The sequence below is a fragment of the Muscardinus avellanarius genome (assembly GCF_963383645.1).
Source record: "Muscardinus avellanarius genome assembly, chromosome: 5".
Classification (NCBI taxonomy): Eukaryota; Metazoa; Chordata; class Mammalia; order Rodentia; family Gliridae; genus Muscardinus; species Muscardinus avellanarius.
The window spans coordinates 76,777,356-76,796,423 of NC_137790.1; the positions used below are offsets into that span (position 1 = coordinate 76,777,356).

The window sequence follows — 19,068 nt, forward strand, 5'->3', positions numbered from 1 at the left end:
GTAGGGGTGTAGTTCAGACATAGAATGCCTCTGGGTTCCATCCCCAGTACCACAAATAAATAAAACAGCTGAGTGTTGTAGCGCACACTTGTAATCCCAGGATTTGGGAGGCTGAGACAGGAGGATCACAGGTCCTCGGACAGCCTCAGCTGCTTAGGCCCATTGCAACTCAGTGAGACCCTGTTTCAAAATAAAGAAAAATAGGGTTGGGGGTGTAGCTCAGAGGCAGAGTACCCCTAGATTCCACCCCCCGTACCGAAAATTTTTAAAAAATTGAAAAAATGAAATAGTGTACAAGTGAGAATATCTGAAAATATTTTTTCTCCAATCTCAATAATGAACTGTCTCTCCACAGATTTACACACGGTCTGTAATTGACCCTATTCCTGCGCCAGCTGGTGATTCTCATGTTGACAGTGGTGCCAAGTCCTCAGACAAACAGAAAAAGAAGACCAAGATGACAGATGAAGAGATTATGGAAAAATTAAGTATGTTACCTCCATTTATCTTTTGTGGTATTGGGGATTAAATCCAGGAACAATTTGCTTCTGAGTTACACCCCCAGTCCTCTTTTGTTTTTATTATGAAACAGGGGCTCGCTAGGTCAAGAGTCTCACTACTTGCTGAGGCTGGCCTTGAACCTGCAATCCTCCTGTTTCCTCTCAGCCTCCCAGGTACTGGGATTACAGTGTGTTTGGTTGGTTCTGGGGATTGAACCCAGAGGCATTTTGCCTCTAAGCTATGCCCTATGTGCCATGATGCCCAGCTTCAGCTACCTTTTTAGTTTGATTACTTCGGTTTCTTCAGTGTTTTGTTCTTGAAACAAATTGTTTTTGAAAGTGGATATTTCAAAATCACTGTTTTAAGACCAATGGATTTTATTAAAAGGAATATGATATAAAAATTTGCATTTCAAATGCTTGACTGAGCTTCCAATTTTGTTTTTAAAATAGGAACTATTGTGAGCATAGGTGACCCTAAGAAAAAATACACAAGATATGAAAAAATTGGACAAGGGTAAGTGTTTATGACTATATTATAAATATATTCAATTTCCTAGGTTTACAGCTACTAAGTAGCTGAGGTTGGCCTTGAACCTCTGCGATCCTCCTGTCTCAGCCTCCCTAGCAGCGCAGGGATTCCAAGCGTGCGCCACCACGCCCAGCTAATAATTGTGTTTTTAAACTATACTAACTAAACTTTTTCTTCTATTGTTTGAGAGCAAATGAAGACATTTTATTTCTTTGATGTGTGTGTGTGTGCGTGCGTGCATGCGTGTGTGTGTGTGTGTGTGTTTTAGTGTGGATTGAACCCAGGGGCATTCTACCACTGAGCTACCTCCCTAGCCCCATTTTATTTGTTATTTATTTTGAACCAGGGTCTCGCTAAGTAGCTGAGGCTAGCCACGAAGCTGGATTACCCTGTCTCTGCCTTCCAGGTACTGGAAATACAAGTGCTCTACCATGCCCAGTTTAAAAACATTGTATTTCTTTTTTCCTGTGTATTGTACTATGGATTGAACCCAGTGGTGTTTTACCTTTGAGCTACACCTTCCAGTTCTATTTTATTTTTTATTTTGAAACATAGAGCCACTAAATTTCTGAGGACCTCTCTAAATTGGTAAGACTGGCCTGACTTCTGTCCAAGCCTCCCGGGTACTGGGATTATAGGCATGTGCCAGCACACCTGGCACAGCACTTAGCTTTAATAATAAAAAAAATTGGGGCAGGCATGGTGGCACATGTTTGTAATACTAGTACTTGGGAGGCTGAGACAGGAGGATTGCAGGTTTGAAGCCAGCCGCCACAATTTAGTGAGGCTCTCTGCAAATTAGTAAGATCCTGTCTCCAAATAAGAAATAAATCAGGCTTGGGGGTTAGATCAGAGGTAGAATGTCTCTGGGTTCAATCCCCAGGACACACAAAAAATTTTTTTTTTTAATTGAAAATCACCTCAATGTTTTAAGAATGATAATGTTTTAAGAATGATGTTTTAAGAATTGACTAATTAGCCGGACATGGTGGCACACGCTTGTAATCCCCACGCTTGGGAGGCAGAGACAGGAGGATCGCGCAGGTTCGAAGCCAGCCGCGCTGGCTTAAGAGACCCTGTTTTGAAATAAAAATATAAAAAATAGGTCTGGGAGTGTAGCCCGGAGGTAGAAGGGCTTCCAGGAACCCCAGTACCACCCCCCAAAAAAAAAAAAAGAATTGACTAATTACCAATAATGAATAACCAAAAATAATACATACCTATATGAATAGCTATCACAAATCCAAAGTTGAATTTGAAAAAGCAGTTTGCAGAAAAATACATAAAATGAAACTACCTGAAGTAGGACATGGTAGTACACACCTGTAATCCCAGTACTTGGAAGATGGAGACAAGGATTGCAGGTTTAAGGCCAGCCTCAGCAAATTAGCAAGCCCCTGTTTTAAAATGAGGAATAAAATGGGCCTGTAGTTGTGGCTCAGAGGTAGAACACCCCGGAGTTCAATCCCCAGGACCACCAAAAAAAGAAGTGTTGAAGAGCATGTAGGAACGATGCACATTTAATACAGGACAAGCTCCACACGCAGGGACTCTTGAGGAGGAGGAGGGTGTGGTCAGAACGGACAAGACAGGTCCTTCCAAGTTTGTTTGTGGTTCTGTTTCTTAAACAAGAAAGTGTATTATTGAGTGTATATTATAGTTTGTTTTCTTTGTTTTTCTCTACATTTTTGTAGATCTGAAATGTTTCAAATATAAGTTTCAGCCACAAGGATTATTCTTTCTTCTTTTACCTTTTATTTTTGGTTTTACTTTTTTAAAAATGTTAAGTCTTTAATGTTCTCTAGGGGTTTTTGTTGTTGTTGTTGTTGTTGTTGTTGTTGCTTTCTCAGTTGCAAGAAATGTAGTCTTTGGGTGTTAAGTGGCAGTGATTTAGAAACCTTAAATCTGATTGTGTCTTTCTCCCCTTAGGGCTTCTGGAACAGTTTTCACTGCTACTGATGTGGCACTGGGACAAGAGGTAGCTATGTTTTCATGTTTATGGATGTTAAAATTACCTTTCTATGTACGAGAAAACTACATGAAGTTAGGATAATCAATAGAACTCTGTAAAGGCCGGGCGTGGTGGCACATGCTTTTAATTTCAGCATTCAGATGCTGAAACCGGAGGATTGTGGTTTGCAGACAGCCTCAGCTACTTAGACCCTCTGCAATTTAGTGAGTCCCTGTTTCAAAATAAAGAATAAAAAATAGGGCAGAGGATGTAGCTCAGAGTTAGAATGCCCTGGGTTCAGTCCCCAGTACTGCAAATATATATATATATGGACCAGGCATGGTAGGGCACAATTGTAATACTTGTAGTACTTGAGAGGCTTAGATAGGAGGATCACAGGTTAGCCCTGAGCCTCAGCTACTTAGTGAGACACCCTACAACTTAGTGAGACTCTTTTTCAAAATAAAGAATAAAAAATAGGACTGGAGGTATAGCTCAGAGGTAGCTGCCCCCAGGTTCAATCCTTAGTACTGCAAAAAAAAAATTTTTATACATATATATATATATATATATATATATATATATATATATATATATATATTATACACACACCTATGGCTAGGCGTGGTGACACATGCCTGTAATCCCAGTACTTAGGAGGCTAAAACAAGAGGATTAAGTAGTGAGACTCTCATCAACCCAGAAAGACCTTGTTTTAAAATTAAATTGCAGCCGGGTGTGGTGGCGCACGCTTGTAATCCCAGCATTCGGGAGGCTGAGACCGGAGGATCGCGGTTCGCAGACAGCCTCAGCTACTTAGTGAGGCCCTCTGCAACTCAGTGAGACCCGGTTTCAAAATAAAGAATAAAATATAGGGCAGAGGGTGTAGCTCAGAGGTTAAGTGCCTCTGGGTTCCATACCCAGACCCGCAAAAAAAAAAAAAAAAGAAAAAAAATTAAATTGCGTTGGACATGTAGCTTAGAGGTAAAATACTCTTGGATACAATCCCCAGTACCAAATACACAAAAAATATATAGGCCCAAACAATTTTTTTTCTCTCACCATGTAATACAGCATATTGACAATAATTGTTTAACCATTTGGTGTTTGAAACTTAATAGACAATTAGGAAAGCTGATCTGATTGGTTTTTATTGTTTCCATTGTAGGTTGCTATCAAACAGATTAATTTACAGAAACAGCCAAAGAAGGAATTGATCATTAATGAGATCTTGGTGATGAAAGAATTAAAGAACCCCAACATAGTTAACTTCTTGGACAGGTAAATATCAGTATCGTTTATAAGTGGAAATGAGGTCGGGCGTGGTGGCACATGCTTGTAATCCCAGCACTTGGGAGACAGGAGGATTGTGTAGGTTCACCTCAGCTATTTAGGCCCTCTGCAACTCAGTGAAACCCTGTTTCAAAATAAAGAATAAAATTAGGGCTGGGGGTGTCGCTCGAAGGTAGAATGCCCCTGGGTTCCATCCCTAGTACAGCAAAAAATAAATAAATGAATAAATAAATAAACAAACAAACATGGAAATGAAAATGTGGAAATTCATAGTTTCATGGTTTGGCAGAATATAGCCACTTTAGTTAAAAGTATCAATGCTTCAAAGAAGAAGAGGGAAGATAAAAGTAGCACCTTCCAAGTACTAGGATTACACACATAGCTCAGAGATAGAACAGCCCTGGGTTCAATCCCCAGAACCACACACACACACACACACGCACGCACGCACGTACGCACGCACGCACGCACGCACAAACACAGTAACACCTTACTTTAGAAGGTCCTTTCTTGAAGCCGGGCGTGGTGGCACACAGTTGTAATCCCAGCATTTGGGAGGCTGAGACAAGGAGGATTGTGGTTTGCAGACAGCTTCAGCTACTTGGTGAGACCCTTTACAACTCAGTGAGACCCTGTTTCAAAATAAAGAATAAAATATAGGGCTGGGTGTTGTGGCACACGCTTGTAATCCCGGCATTTGGGAGGTGGAGACAGGATCACTGTTCGCAGATAGCCTCAGCTACTTAGCCAGTCCCTTCCCAACTCAGTGAGACCCTGTTTCAAAAATAAAAAGACTAAGCCGGGCGTGGTGGCACACGCTTATAATCCCAGCATTTGGGAGGCCTGGACAGGAGGATCACTGCGACGGACTGGCTCGGCCGGCGCACTGGGGACCGTTGGGACAGGGTTCTTGGAAGATGGGCAAGGAGTCAGCTGTGTTCTGCAGTGGCTTTTTCTGCAGCGATTTCTCCGTCTTATCAAATAAAACTCCTTCAAGTCCCTGTTCACGGTCCTAAATGTGGAGATTCCTCTCCGGGACTTGGGAGGGAGAGACCTGAAATGACGGACCCGGACAATTGCCTCTCGTGCAACTGACAAAATTTATTTTCCAAAATCAAGATTTTTATACCCTTTTCCAGTGAGATTCCTAATAGAAAAGTGTAAACACCAAAGAATAATAGTGAAGCATAGAGTGAAAGACATGTAAATCACCAACCATAAACAAGACAAAATTAAGGCCTGTGGCATCGCAGGTCTTGTGATTAAGGTCAGCCCTCTGACCTTGCAGGTGGATCTTGTGATTGATATCAGCCCCCTGACCTTGCAGGTGGGTCTTAAGGGGCAAATTCCAGAAAGGACAGGAGTCACACCCAGAATTTTTGGAGAATGCGGCCTTTAGAATCTCCTTTAACCCTTTCGGAACCCTCCGTTCCGTAGGCTTTGTCCATGTCCTCCTCTGTCTAGTAACTTCTTTGAGCTGGACGGGAATGAAGTTGGGGGTCCCAGCTTTAGGGTAACATTCATGCATGTAGTTGGCATGGGGGAATCAGATGGGTCCGTGCTGTGTACATCTATGACAATCCAAAGGTCTGCGATAGATGTCTGTCAGGTCCTATCTGTAACACCATCTGATGTCTGAAAGCTTCAAGCCTATGAGACAACACTCACAACACAGTTTAGCAGACAGAGCCCAAAAAGCAACATGACAAGAAGACACAGGCAAGTTGATTCCTGTAACTGTTTTCTGATAAATAACCTTGAAGCCAGTTTTAAAGAATTACCTCTCCTCAATATATCTGATGGAGAGTTTTCTTGGGAATACACAAGTGGGAGGCTTTTGTTCTGACATACTTATTCCTTAGCCAGGTGGTGCCTCTATTGTAGTTTTAGGGCTAATGGCTTCAGTTGACTCTTAAGGCTTTTACTATAGGTTAATGATTAGAATCAAAGGCAAAGATAGAGAGGAACTCTGCATTGTAATCACTCCCTGCCCGAATGCCTTCACAGCACCTAAGCTCTGACTAGATTTTATTATAGCTTGGAGCAAGGCAGAGGGAGTCTAAGGGCCCAGACATATTTTCTCCCACAGTCCTGATTTTTTGAGACTTCGTTTTACATCACTGGAGCCATTTGTGTGGAAAGTTAATAGAATCATTACCAAAAGAACAATAGCTTATGAAAGAACATCTAAGAGCAAGGAGTAGTCTGGCCAGGAACCATGCTCCCTCAGGGCTTGCTTTTTTATAAGCATGTACCACGTCATGCGTGCACTAATCATGCAGACTTCCAAGGGAGGCAGGGCGTGGCAGATCACGGTTTGAAGACAGCCTCAGATACTACTTAGGCCCTTTGCAATTCAGTGAGACCCTGTTTCAAAATAAAGAATAAAATATAGGGTTGCGGGTGTAGCTCAGAGGTAGACTTCCCCTGAGTTCCATCTTCAGTACCGCAAAAAAAATAAAAAATAAATAAACTAAAAAAAGATAGGGCTGGGAGTATAGCTCAGTGGTAGAATGCCCCTGGGTTTCATCCCCAGTACTGCAAAGAAAAAGAATAAAAAATGGGGCTGTGGGTATAGCTTGGAGGTAGGAGGTCCTTTTTCTATAAGGATTATCATTTGGCAAGTGAGAGGAGACAGTTAAATGAGGGGCATTGCAGGTGGTACCTATATTCATTGCAGATTATCAGAAGCAAAACCATTAAGGACTGGTTAGCTGTGGTTCATGTCTACCCATGGAGGTGACTGTCCACACAGTTATTTTAGATCAGTTTTTATTTCACCTGCTGTGTGTGTGTGTGTGTGTGTGTGTGTGTGTGTGTGTGTGTGTTACTAGGGGTGGAACCCAGTGACTTTCTATCTCTGGGCTATACTCTCATCTCTATTTTTTATATTTTATTTGGAAACAGGGTCTCACTAAGTTGCTAAGAGCATCACTAAGTAACTGAGGCTGGCTTTGAACCTGCGCGATCCTCCTGTCTCAGCCTCTCAAGCGCGGGGATTACAAGCTTGTGCCACCACGCCTGGCTTTCACCTGCTATTCTTTATGGGAAAATCTTTTTGTTTGTCAAAAGCTCATTTAGCTTAGGAATTGGTGTTAAAAACTAAGAAAGAGCTAGAAAAGAAAATTAAGTATATAAGTATATTATTACAACTTTTTTTTTTAAGTAATTATATATGTGAATGAAAGAATAGTAGAAGAAAATGATACTAGTGGTTGTATTGGAGATAGAGGATTACGGGTGATTTTCTTCCATATATAAATTTGTTTAGGTTGGGAAAAGCAAATATATTTTAAGACTTTAGTCCTAATTACGGAGACCATAGAAATAACTTTTTTCCTTTTTGTCTTTTTTTTTTTTTTTTTTTTTTTGGTACTGAGGATGGAACCCAGGGGCTTTCTACCTCTGGACTATACTCTCAGACCTATTTTATACTTTATTTAGAAACAGGGTTTCACTAAGTAGCTCAGGCTGGCTTCAAACCTGTCCTATCCTCCTGTCTTGGCCTTCCAAGCATGGGGATTACAAGCGTGCCCCACCACACCTGGCAGAAATAAACTTTTTAAAAATATTATATCACCTGGGTGTGGTGGCACACACTTATAATCCCAGCATTCAAAAGGCTAAAATCGGCTGGGTGTGGTGACACACGCTTGTAATCCCCGCGTTTGGGAGGCAGAGACAAGAGGATTGTGCAGGTTAGAAACCAGCCTCTCTGGCTTAAGAGACCCTGTTTCCAAATTTAGAAAAATATATGAAATAGGTCTGGTAACGTAGGCCGAAGGTAGAAGGATTTCCAGGAACCCCAGTATCACCAAAAAAAAAGAAGAAGAAGAAGCCAGGTGTGGTGGTGCACGCTTGTAATCCCCGTGTTTGGGAGGCGGAGACAGGAGGATCACGCAGGTTCGAAGCCAGCCTTGCTGGCTTAAGATACTCTGTTTCCAAATAAAAAAGTATAAAAATAGGTCTGGGAGTGTAGCCCAGAGGTAGAAGGGTTTCCAGGAACCCCAGTACCACCAAAAAAAGAAAGGCTGAAACCAGAGGATCGTGATTCGTGGACAGCCTCAGCTATTTAATGAGGCCCTTTGAAACTTAGACCCTGTTTCAGAGTAAAAATGCAATATAGGGCAGAGGGTGTAGTTCAAAAGTCGAATGCCCCTGGGTTCCATTCCCAGACCTACCAAAAAAAAAATATTTTGAGTTCTAGTGGAGTAGTGGTTAAGATGATTCAAGCTTGTAATCCCAGTACTTAGGAGGCCGAGACAGGAGGATTGCAGTTCGTGAACAGCCTCAGCTGTCCCTGTGAACCCTTATTTCCAAATAATAAAAATAGGGCTGGGGAGCTAGGCATGGTGGTACACACTTGTAATCTTAGCATTTGGGCAGCAGAGATAGGAGGATTAATGAATAAAAAGTAGGGCTGGGGGTATAGCTCAGAGGTAGAATGCCCCTGGGTTCCATCCCAGGATCCAAAAAAAAAAAAAAAAAAGATGACCCGTGCACTTTGCAATCTCAGGACTTGGCTTCAGATTCTGGTTCTGTCGTTTCCCAAATATGTGACCTTGGATGAGTTTCTTCACTTCTCAAGCCTCTTTATCTGTAAAACAAGGCTATTCTAATTGGGAAAAAAAATCTGTATATACTTCAACTACTAGTATGGGCAAACTAAGATGATTCAGAAACATCTTGATGACTTTCAGTTCTTTTTTTGTGCTTTTAACATATAGCTTTCCAGTTTTCTTCCTAGTGCTCAAGCTGTCAGCTCTCTACTTTTATTATTATGGTGCTTAACATTTGAATTCTTCAACATAGAGTGCCATATGCTTAGAAAAATTAAATGTGAGTATATTTTGTCTGTTGCATTTGTAGTTACCTGGTCGGAGATGAATTGTTTGTGGTAATGGAGTACCTCGCAGGGGGCTCACTCACTGATGTTGTCACAGAAACCTGCATGGATGAAGCACAGATCGCTGCTGTGTGCAGAGAGGTGCGTTTGCTGGAGTTTTTCTAACTGCCGTTCACTTGGGTTCTCTTTCATGTACCAAACTTTTTAAATTGTGGCAAATTTGTTTTTATTTGTTTGTACAAGTATTTTTCCAGAATTTTATTCTGTTCAAGAATCTGATTAAAGTTGAGTGGGGTGGCACAGGCCTATAATCCTAGATACCCAGGAGGCTGAGGCAGGAGGATCAAAAGTTCAAAGCCAACCTGGACAACTTTTCAAGACCCTGTCTCAAAGTAAAAAAAAAAAAAAAAAAAAAAAGAAAGAAAGAAAGAAAGAAAGAAAGGAAAGAAAGCCAGGCGTGGTGGTGTCCACTTGTAATCCCAGCATTTGGGGTGCTAAGGTACTTAGCAAGGCTCTTTGCAATTCAGTGAGACCCTGCTTCAACAGGAAGGAAGGAAGGAATCTCATTTGTGAGCCTGCTTTAGACTTTTCAGATAAGATGAAAAGTCTTTTGCATTAATAAAATGTTTTCTTCTATTCAGTGTTTACAGGCATTGGAGTTTTTACATGCTAATCAGGTGATCCACAGAGACATCAAAAGTGACAATGTGCTTTTGGGGATGGAAGGATCAGTTAAACTTAGTGAGTAACAAAGAAAAGCATTTACTTGTTGTTATTCTTTCCTACCTTTTGTTCAATTTAAAAGCTCTTTTATTAATACTTTTACAATATAACATGTGGGAGGGAATCTAGTGGTAAAGAGTATGAACCATGAACTGGGCAGCCTGGGTTTAAATAGAAAGTCTGCCACTATTTGCTGAATAATTTGTGACATGTTACTTAATCTCTTTGTATCTTTTTTTCTCATTTGTTCAGTAAGAAAAATAATAGACTTCTGGGTCAGTTGACAGTGTAAATTGCTAAACATCATTGCCTAGGACAGTGTCTGGGACTCACAGTATGGTTACTATTTCATAGACATAAACTTGAATCTATTTCTGTTATCTGTTAAACTAGCTTTTCTTAACACTCTTCAGCCTTCTTAAAATTGTGTACAGTGTGGCCTAATCAGAAGGCTGTGTGACCCTGACCTCAAGGATTTTTTTTTTTTTTTTTTTTTTTTTACAGTACTATGGATTGAACCCAGGGGCATTCTACCTCTAAGCTATATCTCCAGCCCTATTTTTATTCTTTATTTTGAAACAGGGTCTCTCACTAAGTTGCAGAGGACCTCACTAAGTAGCTGAGACTGGCCACAAATCCATAGTTCTCCTGTCTCAGCCTCCCAAATACTGAGATTATAAATGCCCATCACATCTGGCTAGAAATCCCACTTTTCTAGTCATCGTATGTATCAGAAACAGTAAAGTCATGAAAAAAATCCAGACCTTCTCTCCTCGGCAGTTATAATCCCTCAATTCCAGCTATGCCCTCTAAAGGATTTTTTTTTTTTTCTTTTGTGATATGGGGATGGGACCCAAGGACAATCTACCTCTGAACTATACCCCAGCCCTGTTTTTTATTCTTTATTTTGAAACATGGTCTCACTGAGTTGCAAAGGGCCTCACTGTATAGCTGAGGCTGTTCGGGAACCTGAAATCTTCCTGTATCGGCCTCCCAAATACTGGGATTACAAGCGCGTGCCACCAGGCCCGGCTTTCCCTCTAGGGGATTTGAGTAGAGCCACTACCAAGATTTCTCCCAGTCTGCAAAATTCAAGGCATTTCTTTCATAAAGAGGCCATAAACAACCGATCATGGTGGCACATGCTTGCAATCTCAGTGTTTGGGAGGCTGAAGCAGAAGAATCACAGGTTTATGGCCAACCTCAGCTACTTAGTGAGGCCCTCCGCAACTTAGTGAGACCCTGTTTCAAAATAAAAAAATAACAAAAATAGACAGGGAGCCAGGCATGGTGGTACAAGCTTGTAATCTCAGAATTTGGTAGGTTGAGACAGGATGACCACAGTTCAAACAGCTTCAGCTACTCAGTTAAAGGGGAAAAAAGAAAAGCAAGCCGGGCGTGGTAGCACACACTTGTAATCCCAGCATTCGGGAGGCTCTGACTGGAGGATCGGGGTTCACGGACAGCCTCAGCTACTTAGTGAGGACCTCTGCAACTTAGTGAGACTCTGTTTCAAAATAAAGAATAAAAAGTAGGGCTGGGGTGTAGCTTGGAGGTAAAATGCCCCTGGGTTCCATCCCCAGTACTGCAAAGAGAGAGGGAGAGGGAGACGGAGAGGGAGGGGGAGGAGGGAGGGAGGGAGGGAGGGAGGGAGAGAGAGAGAGAGAGAGAGAGAGAGAGAGAGAGAGAGAGAGAGAGAATGAGAGAATATGCTGGGCGTGGTTGCGTAGATTTGTAATCTCAGCATTCGGGAGTCACAGGAGGATCGCAGTTTGCAGACAGCCTCAGATACTACTTAGTGCAGCCCTTTGCAACTCAGTGAGATCCTGTTTCAAACATAAAAAGGACTAAAAAATAGAACTGGGGTGTAGCTCAGAGGTAGAATGCCCTTGCTTTCCATCCCTGGTACCACCAAAAAAAAAAAAAGGCTGGATAGTCAAAATATACTGTCATCTGCAGTGAACTCTTTTGGTAAAATCATCCATGAAAAATACTAACTCTAAATGTTGTGTTTTTTGTTTCATAGCCGACTTTGGCTTTTGTGCTCAGATCACCCCTGAGCAGAGCAAGCGTAGCACCATGGTGGGAACACCTTACTGGATGGCACCAGAGGTGGTCACACGAAAAGCATATGGCCCTAAAGTCGACATATGGTCTCTGGGGATCATGGCTATTGAGATGGTCGAAGGAGAACCTCCATACCTCAATGAAAATCCCTTGAGGGTAAGACCAATTAAACACAGGCCTTACTGTTTACTGTGAGAAAAATACCTTTTCTTAATGCATGTACTTATGACTTGTTATGTTAGGTATCAGCTAAGAGTTTAGAATAGAAGTTGATAAAAACTAATCTCTGATCTTACTATGTATCCACAAATCATTGCTTCTGAGTTACAGAGCTGAAAATGTTAGCTAAAGAGTTTGTAGATTTTTAGCTGGGCATGGTGGTACACACATGTAATCCCAGTACTTGGGAGGCTAAGGCAGGAGGATCTAAGGTTTACGGCCAGCCTCAGCTACTTGGTGAGGCCCACTGCAACTTAGCGAGACCCTGTTTCAAAAATAAAGAATAAAAAATAGGGCTGAGGGTGTAGCTCAGAGGAAGAATGCCTCTGTGTTCAATACACAGTACTCAAAAAGAAAAAGAATTTGTAGATTTTTAATAGTAAACTGTATGGTTTCTTGTTTTACATATGATTAATAAGGGGTTCTCATGATTTTATACAACTAAGATACCTTTTCCTACACATTCAAGTACCCTGGATATAGGAATCAGCTGGTCAGCTGGACCTGGTGGCGCACACTTATAATCCCAGTACAGATGCTGAGACAGGAGGATCGCAGGTTCAAGGACAGCCTCAGCAATTTAGTGAGGTCCTCAGCAACCTAGTGAGATCCTGGTGTTTTTTTTTTTTTTTTTTTTTTGGTGGTACTGGGGGTAGAACCCAGAGGCTTTCTACCTCCGGGCTACACTCCCAGACCCATTTTATATTTTATTTGGAAACAGGGTCTCACTAAGTTGCTGAGAGCCTCACTAAGTAGCTGAGGCTGGCTTCGAACCTGCGTGATCCTCCTGTCTCAGCCTCCCAAGCGCGGGAATTACAAGCGTGTGCCACCACGCCTGGCTCGAAATCCTGTTTTCAAATTAGAAATAAAATCGGTCTGTGGGTATACCTTGAAGATAGAATGCCTCTGGGTTTAGTTCCCAGTGCAGAAGGAAGGAAGGAAGGAAGGAAGGAAGGAAGGAAGGAAGGAAGGAAGGAAGGAAGGAAGGAAGATAGGAAGGAAGATAGATCAGGTTATCAACTCTGAACCTTGGCCTCTATACTGCAGGGTCCAGAACACGGGAAAGCAGGATTCTATTTCTGAGAAGACTGTATATTCAAAACATTCAAAACAGAAGAGTAGACTTCGTAACTGAAATCAGTTGGGTTTTTTTGGCGGGTTTTTTTGTTGTTGTTGTTTTGTTTTCCGGTAATACTGGGGATTGAACACAGGAGCATTCTACCTCTGAGCTACACCCCCCCAGCCCTATTTTTTATCCTTTACCTTGAAACAGGGTCTCACTGATTTGTACAGGCCCTCACTAAGTAGCTGAGGCTGTCCGCAAACCGTGATCCTCCTGACTCAGCCTCCCGAATGCTGGGATTACAAGCATGTGCCACATGCCTAGCTAGCTGAAGTCAGTTTTGACTACTCTTCCCCCCTCCCCACCTTTTTTTTTTTTTTTTCCCCAGTACTGGGGATGAAACCCAGAGGCATTCTACCTCAGAGCTACACCCCCAGCCCTAGTTTTTAGTCTGTTTTTTTTTGTTGTTGTTGTTTTGTGTTTTGTTTTGGGGTTTTGTTTGTTTGTTTGTTTGTTTGTTGTTTTTGTTTTTTTTTCAGGTCTGGGGACAGAACCCAGATTCTACCTCCCTGGCTACATCCATTGCTCTATTAGTCTTTTTAATTTGAAACAGGGTCTCACTTTGTTGCAAAAGGCCTCATTAAGTAGCTGAGGCTGTCTGCAAGCCATGATCCTCCCGTCTCAAATCTCCCGAATGCTGGGATTACAAGCATGCACCACCACTCCCAGCTAGTCATTTTATTTTTGAAACAGGGTCTCACTGAGTTGTGAAGGACCTCACTAAGTAGCTGAGGCTGGCTGCAAACCGCAATCCTCCAGTCTCAGCCTCCCGAATGCAGGGATTACAAACACACACCACCACACCCAGCTCTCCAGTTCTATTTTTAGTCTTTATTTTGAAACAGGGTCTCACTAAGTTGCAGAAGGCCTAAGTAACTGAGGCTGGCCATGAACCTTTCCAGCCTCCCTGGGATTACAAACATGTACCACTAAGCCTAGCTTGGGTTTTTGTCTTTATTTTGGGTTTTGGGTTTTTTTGTTTGTTTGTTTGCTTGCTTGCTTGTTTGTTTTTCTGGTACTGGGGATGGAACCCAGGGTTATTGTATCTCTGAGGTATACTCCCAGCCCTATTTTATTTTATTTTATTTATTTATTTATTTATTTTTTATTTTTTATTTATTTATTTTTTTGTGTGTGTGGTACTGGGATTCCTGGAAACCCTTCTATCTCCAGGCTACACTCCCAGACCTATTTTATACTTTTCATTTGGAAACAGGGTCTCTTAAGCCAGCAAGGCTGGCTTCAAACCTGCGTGATCCTCGCATCTCCGCCTCCCAGGTGCAGGGATTACAAGCGTATGCCACCACGCCCAGCTCTTACTCTTTTTTTTTTGAAACAGGTCTCACTAAGTTGTGAAGAGCCTCACTAAGTAGTAGCTGAGGCTGTCCACAACCCTCAATTCTCCTGTCTTAGCCTTCCGAATGCTGGGTGTTGCATTGCATTAACACACAAAAAAAGATGAAGCTGCCAGACAAGTGGTACATGCCTTTAATCCCAACGTCTCAAGAGACTGAGGCAGGAAGATCCAGGCATAGTACCTCCCAGCTACACCCTCAGCCTATTTTTAATTTTTTATTATGAAACAGGATCTCACTGAGTTGCAGAGGGCCTCACTAAGTAGCTGAGGCTGTTCGTGAATCGCGATTCTCCTGTCTCAGCCTCCTTACCAGTGTGCACCACTGTGCCTGGCGTGATGACTGTCTTTAAAGAATTGAGAGAGGGCTGGAGGTATAGCTCAGTGGGAAAGTGCTTGACTAACAAATTATGTAGCCCTGGATTTGATCCCCAGTGCCACAAAAAATAAATAAATAAATAAATCCATGAACTTGATTAAGTGTACAATCACTATGTTGAACCCCTTTAAGTATATCAGAGATGTTTTTCTATTTATAGGCTTTATACCTTATAGCAACTAATGGAACCCCAGAACTTCAGAATCCAGAGAAGCTCTCTCCAATATTTCGGGATTTCTTAAATAGATGTTTGGAAATGGATGTGGAGAAAAGGGGTTCAGCCAAAGAATTGTTACAGGTAAGTTTGGTAATGATGCCATTTTTGCAAAAAGTTGACTTCTCTGAGTAACGAACAAAGTTTTCAAAGCATTAATCATATTTCACTATCAATTAATTACCAGCAGTAAAGCAACTGCTACAATTTCATCTGCAGGGGATAAATTCTAATACCATGATAATAAGTTTATACATATTATCAAATCTCAGATTGGTTTAATGCTAGTGTGTTTATATTTCTGTATATCATTTAATTGAGATTTTATGAAATTAGAAAAACTAAATTCTGTTTTTAATTATAAAAGTAATATACTAAGCCGACGTGATGGCACACACTTATAATCCCACCATTCAGGAGGCTGAAACCTGAGGAGGATCTCAGGTTTGCAGTCACCCTCAGCTATTTAATGAGGCTCTCTGCAACATAGTGAGACCCTGTTTCAAAATAAAGAATAAAAATAGAACTGGCATGGTGGTGCACACTTGTAAATCCCAGCATTTGGGTAACTGAGACAGGAAGATCATGGTTCAAAGACAACCTCAGCTACTTAGGCCCTTTGCAACTCAGTGAGACCCTGTTTCAAAATAAAGTACAAAAACTATGGCTGGGGGTGTCGCTCAGAGGTAGAATGCCCCTGGGTTCCATCCTTAGTGCCGCAAAAAAAAAAAAAAGAAAAGAAAAAAAAGAATAAAAATAAGACTTGGGGTGTAGCTCAGAAGTAGAATGCACCTGGGTTCACAGTTCTGCAGAAAATAAAAAATAAAAGTGATGTGCTAGCCTGGCATGGTGGCACACACCTATAATCTTAGCACTTGGGAAGTTGAGACAGGAGGATCACAAGATTGAGGCCAACCTCAAAAACTTAGTGACGCTCGGCATGGTGGCGCACGCTTGTAATCCCCACGCTTGGGAGGCAGAGACAGGAGGATCGTGCGGGTTCGAAGCCAGCCGCCCGTGCTGACTTAGGAGACCCTGTTTCCAAATAAAAATGTAAAAAATAGGTCTGGGAGTGTAGCCCGGAGGTAGAAGGGCTTCCAGGAACCCCAGTACCACCAAAAAAAAAAAAAAAAAAACTTAGCGAGACCCTATTGTGAAATAAAAAATGAAAAAAAAATGGGCTAGGGTGTAGGTCAGAGGTAAAATACCCCTGGGTTCAATACTCAGTGCCTTAAATGATGTACTTACTGAGGGTTTGTGGCAAGTATTAAAATATGTGTTTAGTTTATTAAATAAGTTATAATCCATAAGTGGTCTTGGCTTTGTTTGAAAGAACATAAATTGTTTCTAAACTGATGACCTTTGTGCATTCTCCCCGCTCTCTCTAACAGCACCCCTTTTTGAAACTGGCCAAACCATTATCTAGCTTGACACCACTGATCATGGCAGCTAAAGAAGCAATGAAGAGCAACCGTTAACACCATTGCTGTGGCCTCATGTTCTTTTTTCCATTTTCTAAAAGAAGCCTTTTAATATATGAAAATTATTACTCTTTTGGGGGTGAAAAGAGATGGTCTGCATAACATGGAAGAAAAAAAAACTACTATTCTTGAAGACAACCAAGAGAAAACTGCAAAAAGAGAATTATGACTTTCAAATGAACCCCTTCTTTAGGGTCCAAAAGGAATTGTGTACTGAATCACTAGCCTTACATATTTCAGCAGACAGCCTATCAAGGCCACTCATCATGCTTGAGATTTTGCATTTTATTTTGCTGACTTTGTTACAATAGATCCCATTCATTGTCTCTTTGGAGTATGTTCAATACTTGAATGGCAGAGTCGAGCTCTTTGGAGTATTTGTTTCATCTGCTAGTCTTCTTTTCTCTCCCTCATAGCTTTCCTTTTCTTTGACTTACTCCTTTTGAGTTGCTTTGAGTTTTTCTCATGCCTAAATTCAAAGCAAATATAAGAGAAATTATGTAGCTCTTTATAATGGCAAAAGTCTATATGGTTTAACTTTTTATAGAAGTTAGGACCAGCTATTGTTACATGTAACAATTTCAGTTCAGAACTAGAACTGAAAGAAGGGTGGGGGGAACAGTATGTGGTTTTTACCTTTTTTTAACAAATGTGAAAGAGTCAGTTTTAGAAATTTTATGGTAGTGAGTTTGGCATTTGTATAGAGAGACTAATAACCTATATTTATAATTAAATCATTGAAACAAAAACAATCCCATCAACTGTGCATTTTTGCAATTGTGTCTTCCCTTCTGCCTGTTTTCCTAAATTTGGCTTCAGAAACCAAAGTAATTTGTTCTTGTTCTAACTTGGCCTTTGTGACTTGGGTGCCTGCCCGCCCTTGCCCTCTTGTTCCTAGCTTCACTCTGGAAATATGTTTCTGTATATGTTGCAGTTTCAGGCTTTAGGGTTTTTTGTTTTGTTTTTAATTAACTCTCACCTCACTTATACCCCACCCACCCCAGGACAAATAATAAAATAACCATTGAATTTTTAAAATTTAAAACTTAACCCTTTTTATCTACTTAAAAGGAAGGATATTTGGGACTAGCAAAAAACAAACTTGAGAGGCTTGAACCTTGTTGAGTTCTAAAATAGAATCATGAAATAGGTGAGATTTGTCATGAGTTTTACAGAGCTCCTAACTCATTAGCAATGTTTTACTATGAGAAATAGCAGAGTACTTGCCGGATTCATGGATCATTTGAGATGTTGAGTTACTTTAGTTTTTGTTTTTCAAGGAGAATGTTCATGTAAAAAAAAAAAAAAACTGGAGAAGGAAGACAAATGAAATGTGCTTATTGATAGTAATACTCTTTTATTTTAAAGATTTAATGAAAGGTCTGTGACCTGTAGCATTATATTAAAGTGCCCTTCCTTCCCCGTCTTTTTTTCCCTTTCCTCTGCTCCTCTCCTTTTTGTTTGTTTGTTTTGTTGTTTTGCTTTTGGAGAAAGTGTCATCTGTCCTGACATGCCTGGAACCATGAAAGTGAGAATCTGTGCTTGGTGTGGTGTTCTGCTCCCACCGACCCCTCCCAGTGGGCTCCTCACCTGCCCTCCACCCTGCAGTAGTACAAATCATGAAAAAAATGGAACTTTGTTGTATGGAGTGTTGGGAAAGCTAGCAGGTTTTATTTCCTATTGTTCCCAACTTATCTGTGTTAAGATACAGGTATAAGGAGAAACAGCTTTTTATTGGTAATATAGGAAAGTTTTCAGAAAAAAAAATTAGTAAAATAATTAATGAAATTTATCTAGAGCACTTAACGGCCTGTTTTCAATATAATTCTTGATTTCATTTTCTCAATTACATTTGACCTTCTATACCTATTACTAAATTTACAGAAAAAAGCTGGTTTATTTCTGTTGGAAAGCTACAGTGCCTCTTGAGTCCCATATTTGAACATTCTTTGTAAATAGTTGTCTGATGGATCCTGATCAAGAAGATGCTACCAATGAAATAGAAACCAACTAGATAAGACTGTGATCTTCATGGCCACCCAAGAAAGCATGTCCCCCTTCCGTCTGATGAGCACATCCTCAGAATGCGTGCCATGCCCCATCTTGTGCTGTGGCTCAACAGAGGGCTTTTCCGTTGATAGGAGCAGTTTGGATTTGTATTTACAACTTCTTTGATGGTTATCTGCATGTCCATTGCTGGCAACGGACTCATTAAAACCTGACTCCTAGGTAAAAGGAGTTGCACTGTGGTTTATTCGTTACTTACTGGATAAACTAACCTGTACTAGGAATACACTTGGGTTAATTCTGAAATGTGTCATTTTTAAACAAAATAATCTTTTAAAAATTCAGAATTGTGATTCACTTTAAATTAAAATATTTAGAT

General features: G+C 41.0%; 1 protein-coding gene across 1 annotated transcript in view; it reads left to right on the top strand.

Annotated features, from left to right (window-relative positions):
* PAK2 (p21 (RAC1) activated kinase 2) overlaps nucleotides 1-16,814 on the top strand; it is a gene marked incomplete at its 5' end in the record, with an annotated part of 50,313 nt that extends 33,499 nt beyond the window's left edge. Inside the window, 9 exons of the mRNA XM_080696375.1 lie at nucleotides 356-488; nucleotides 954-1,017; nucleotides 2,962-3,010; nucleotides 4,152-4,264; nucleotides 9,146-9,263; nucleotides 9,764-9,863; nucleotides 11,872-12,068; nucleotides 15,148-15,285; nucleotides 16,593-16,814. Of these exons, the coding sequence (XP_080552501.1) occupies nucleotides 356-488; nucleotides 954-1,017; nucleotides 2,962-3,010; nucleotides 4,152-4,264; nucleotides 9,146-9,263; nucleotides 9,764-9,863; nucleotides 11,872-12,068; nucleotides 15,148-15,285; nucleotides 16,593-16,679 (999 nt within the window). The 3' untranslated portion in view covers nucleotides 16,680-16,814. The remainder of the gene's footprint in view (nucleotides 1-355; nucleotides 489-953; nucleotides 1,018-2,961; nucleotides 3,011-4,151; nucleotides 4,265-9,145; nucleotides 9,264-9,763; nucleotides 9,864-11,871; nucleotides 12,069-15,147; nucleotides 15,286-16,592) is intronic.
* Nucleotides 16,815-19,068: the final 2,254 nt, after the last annotated feature.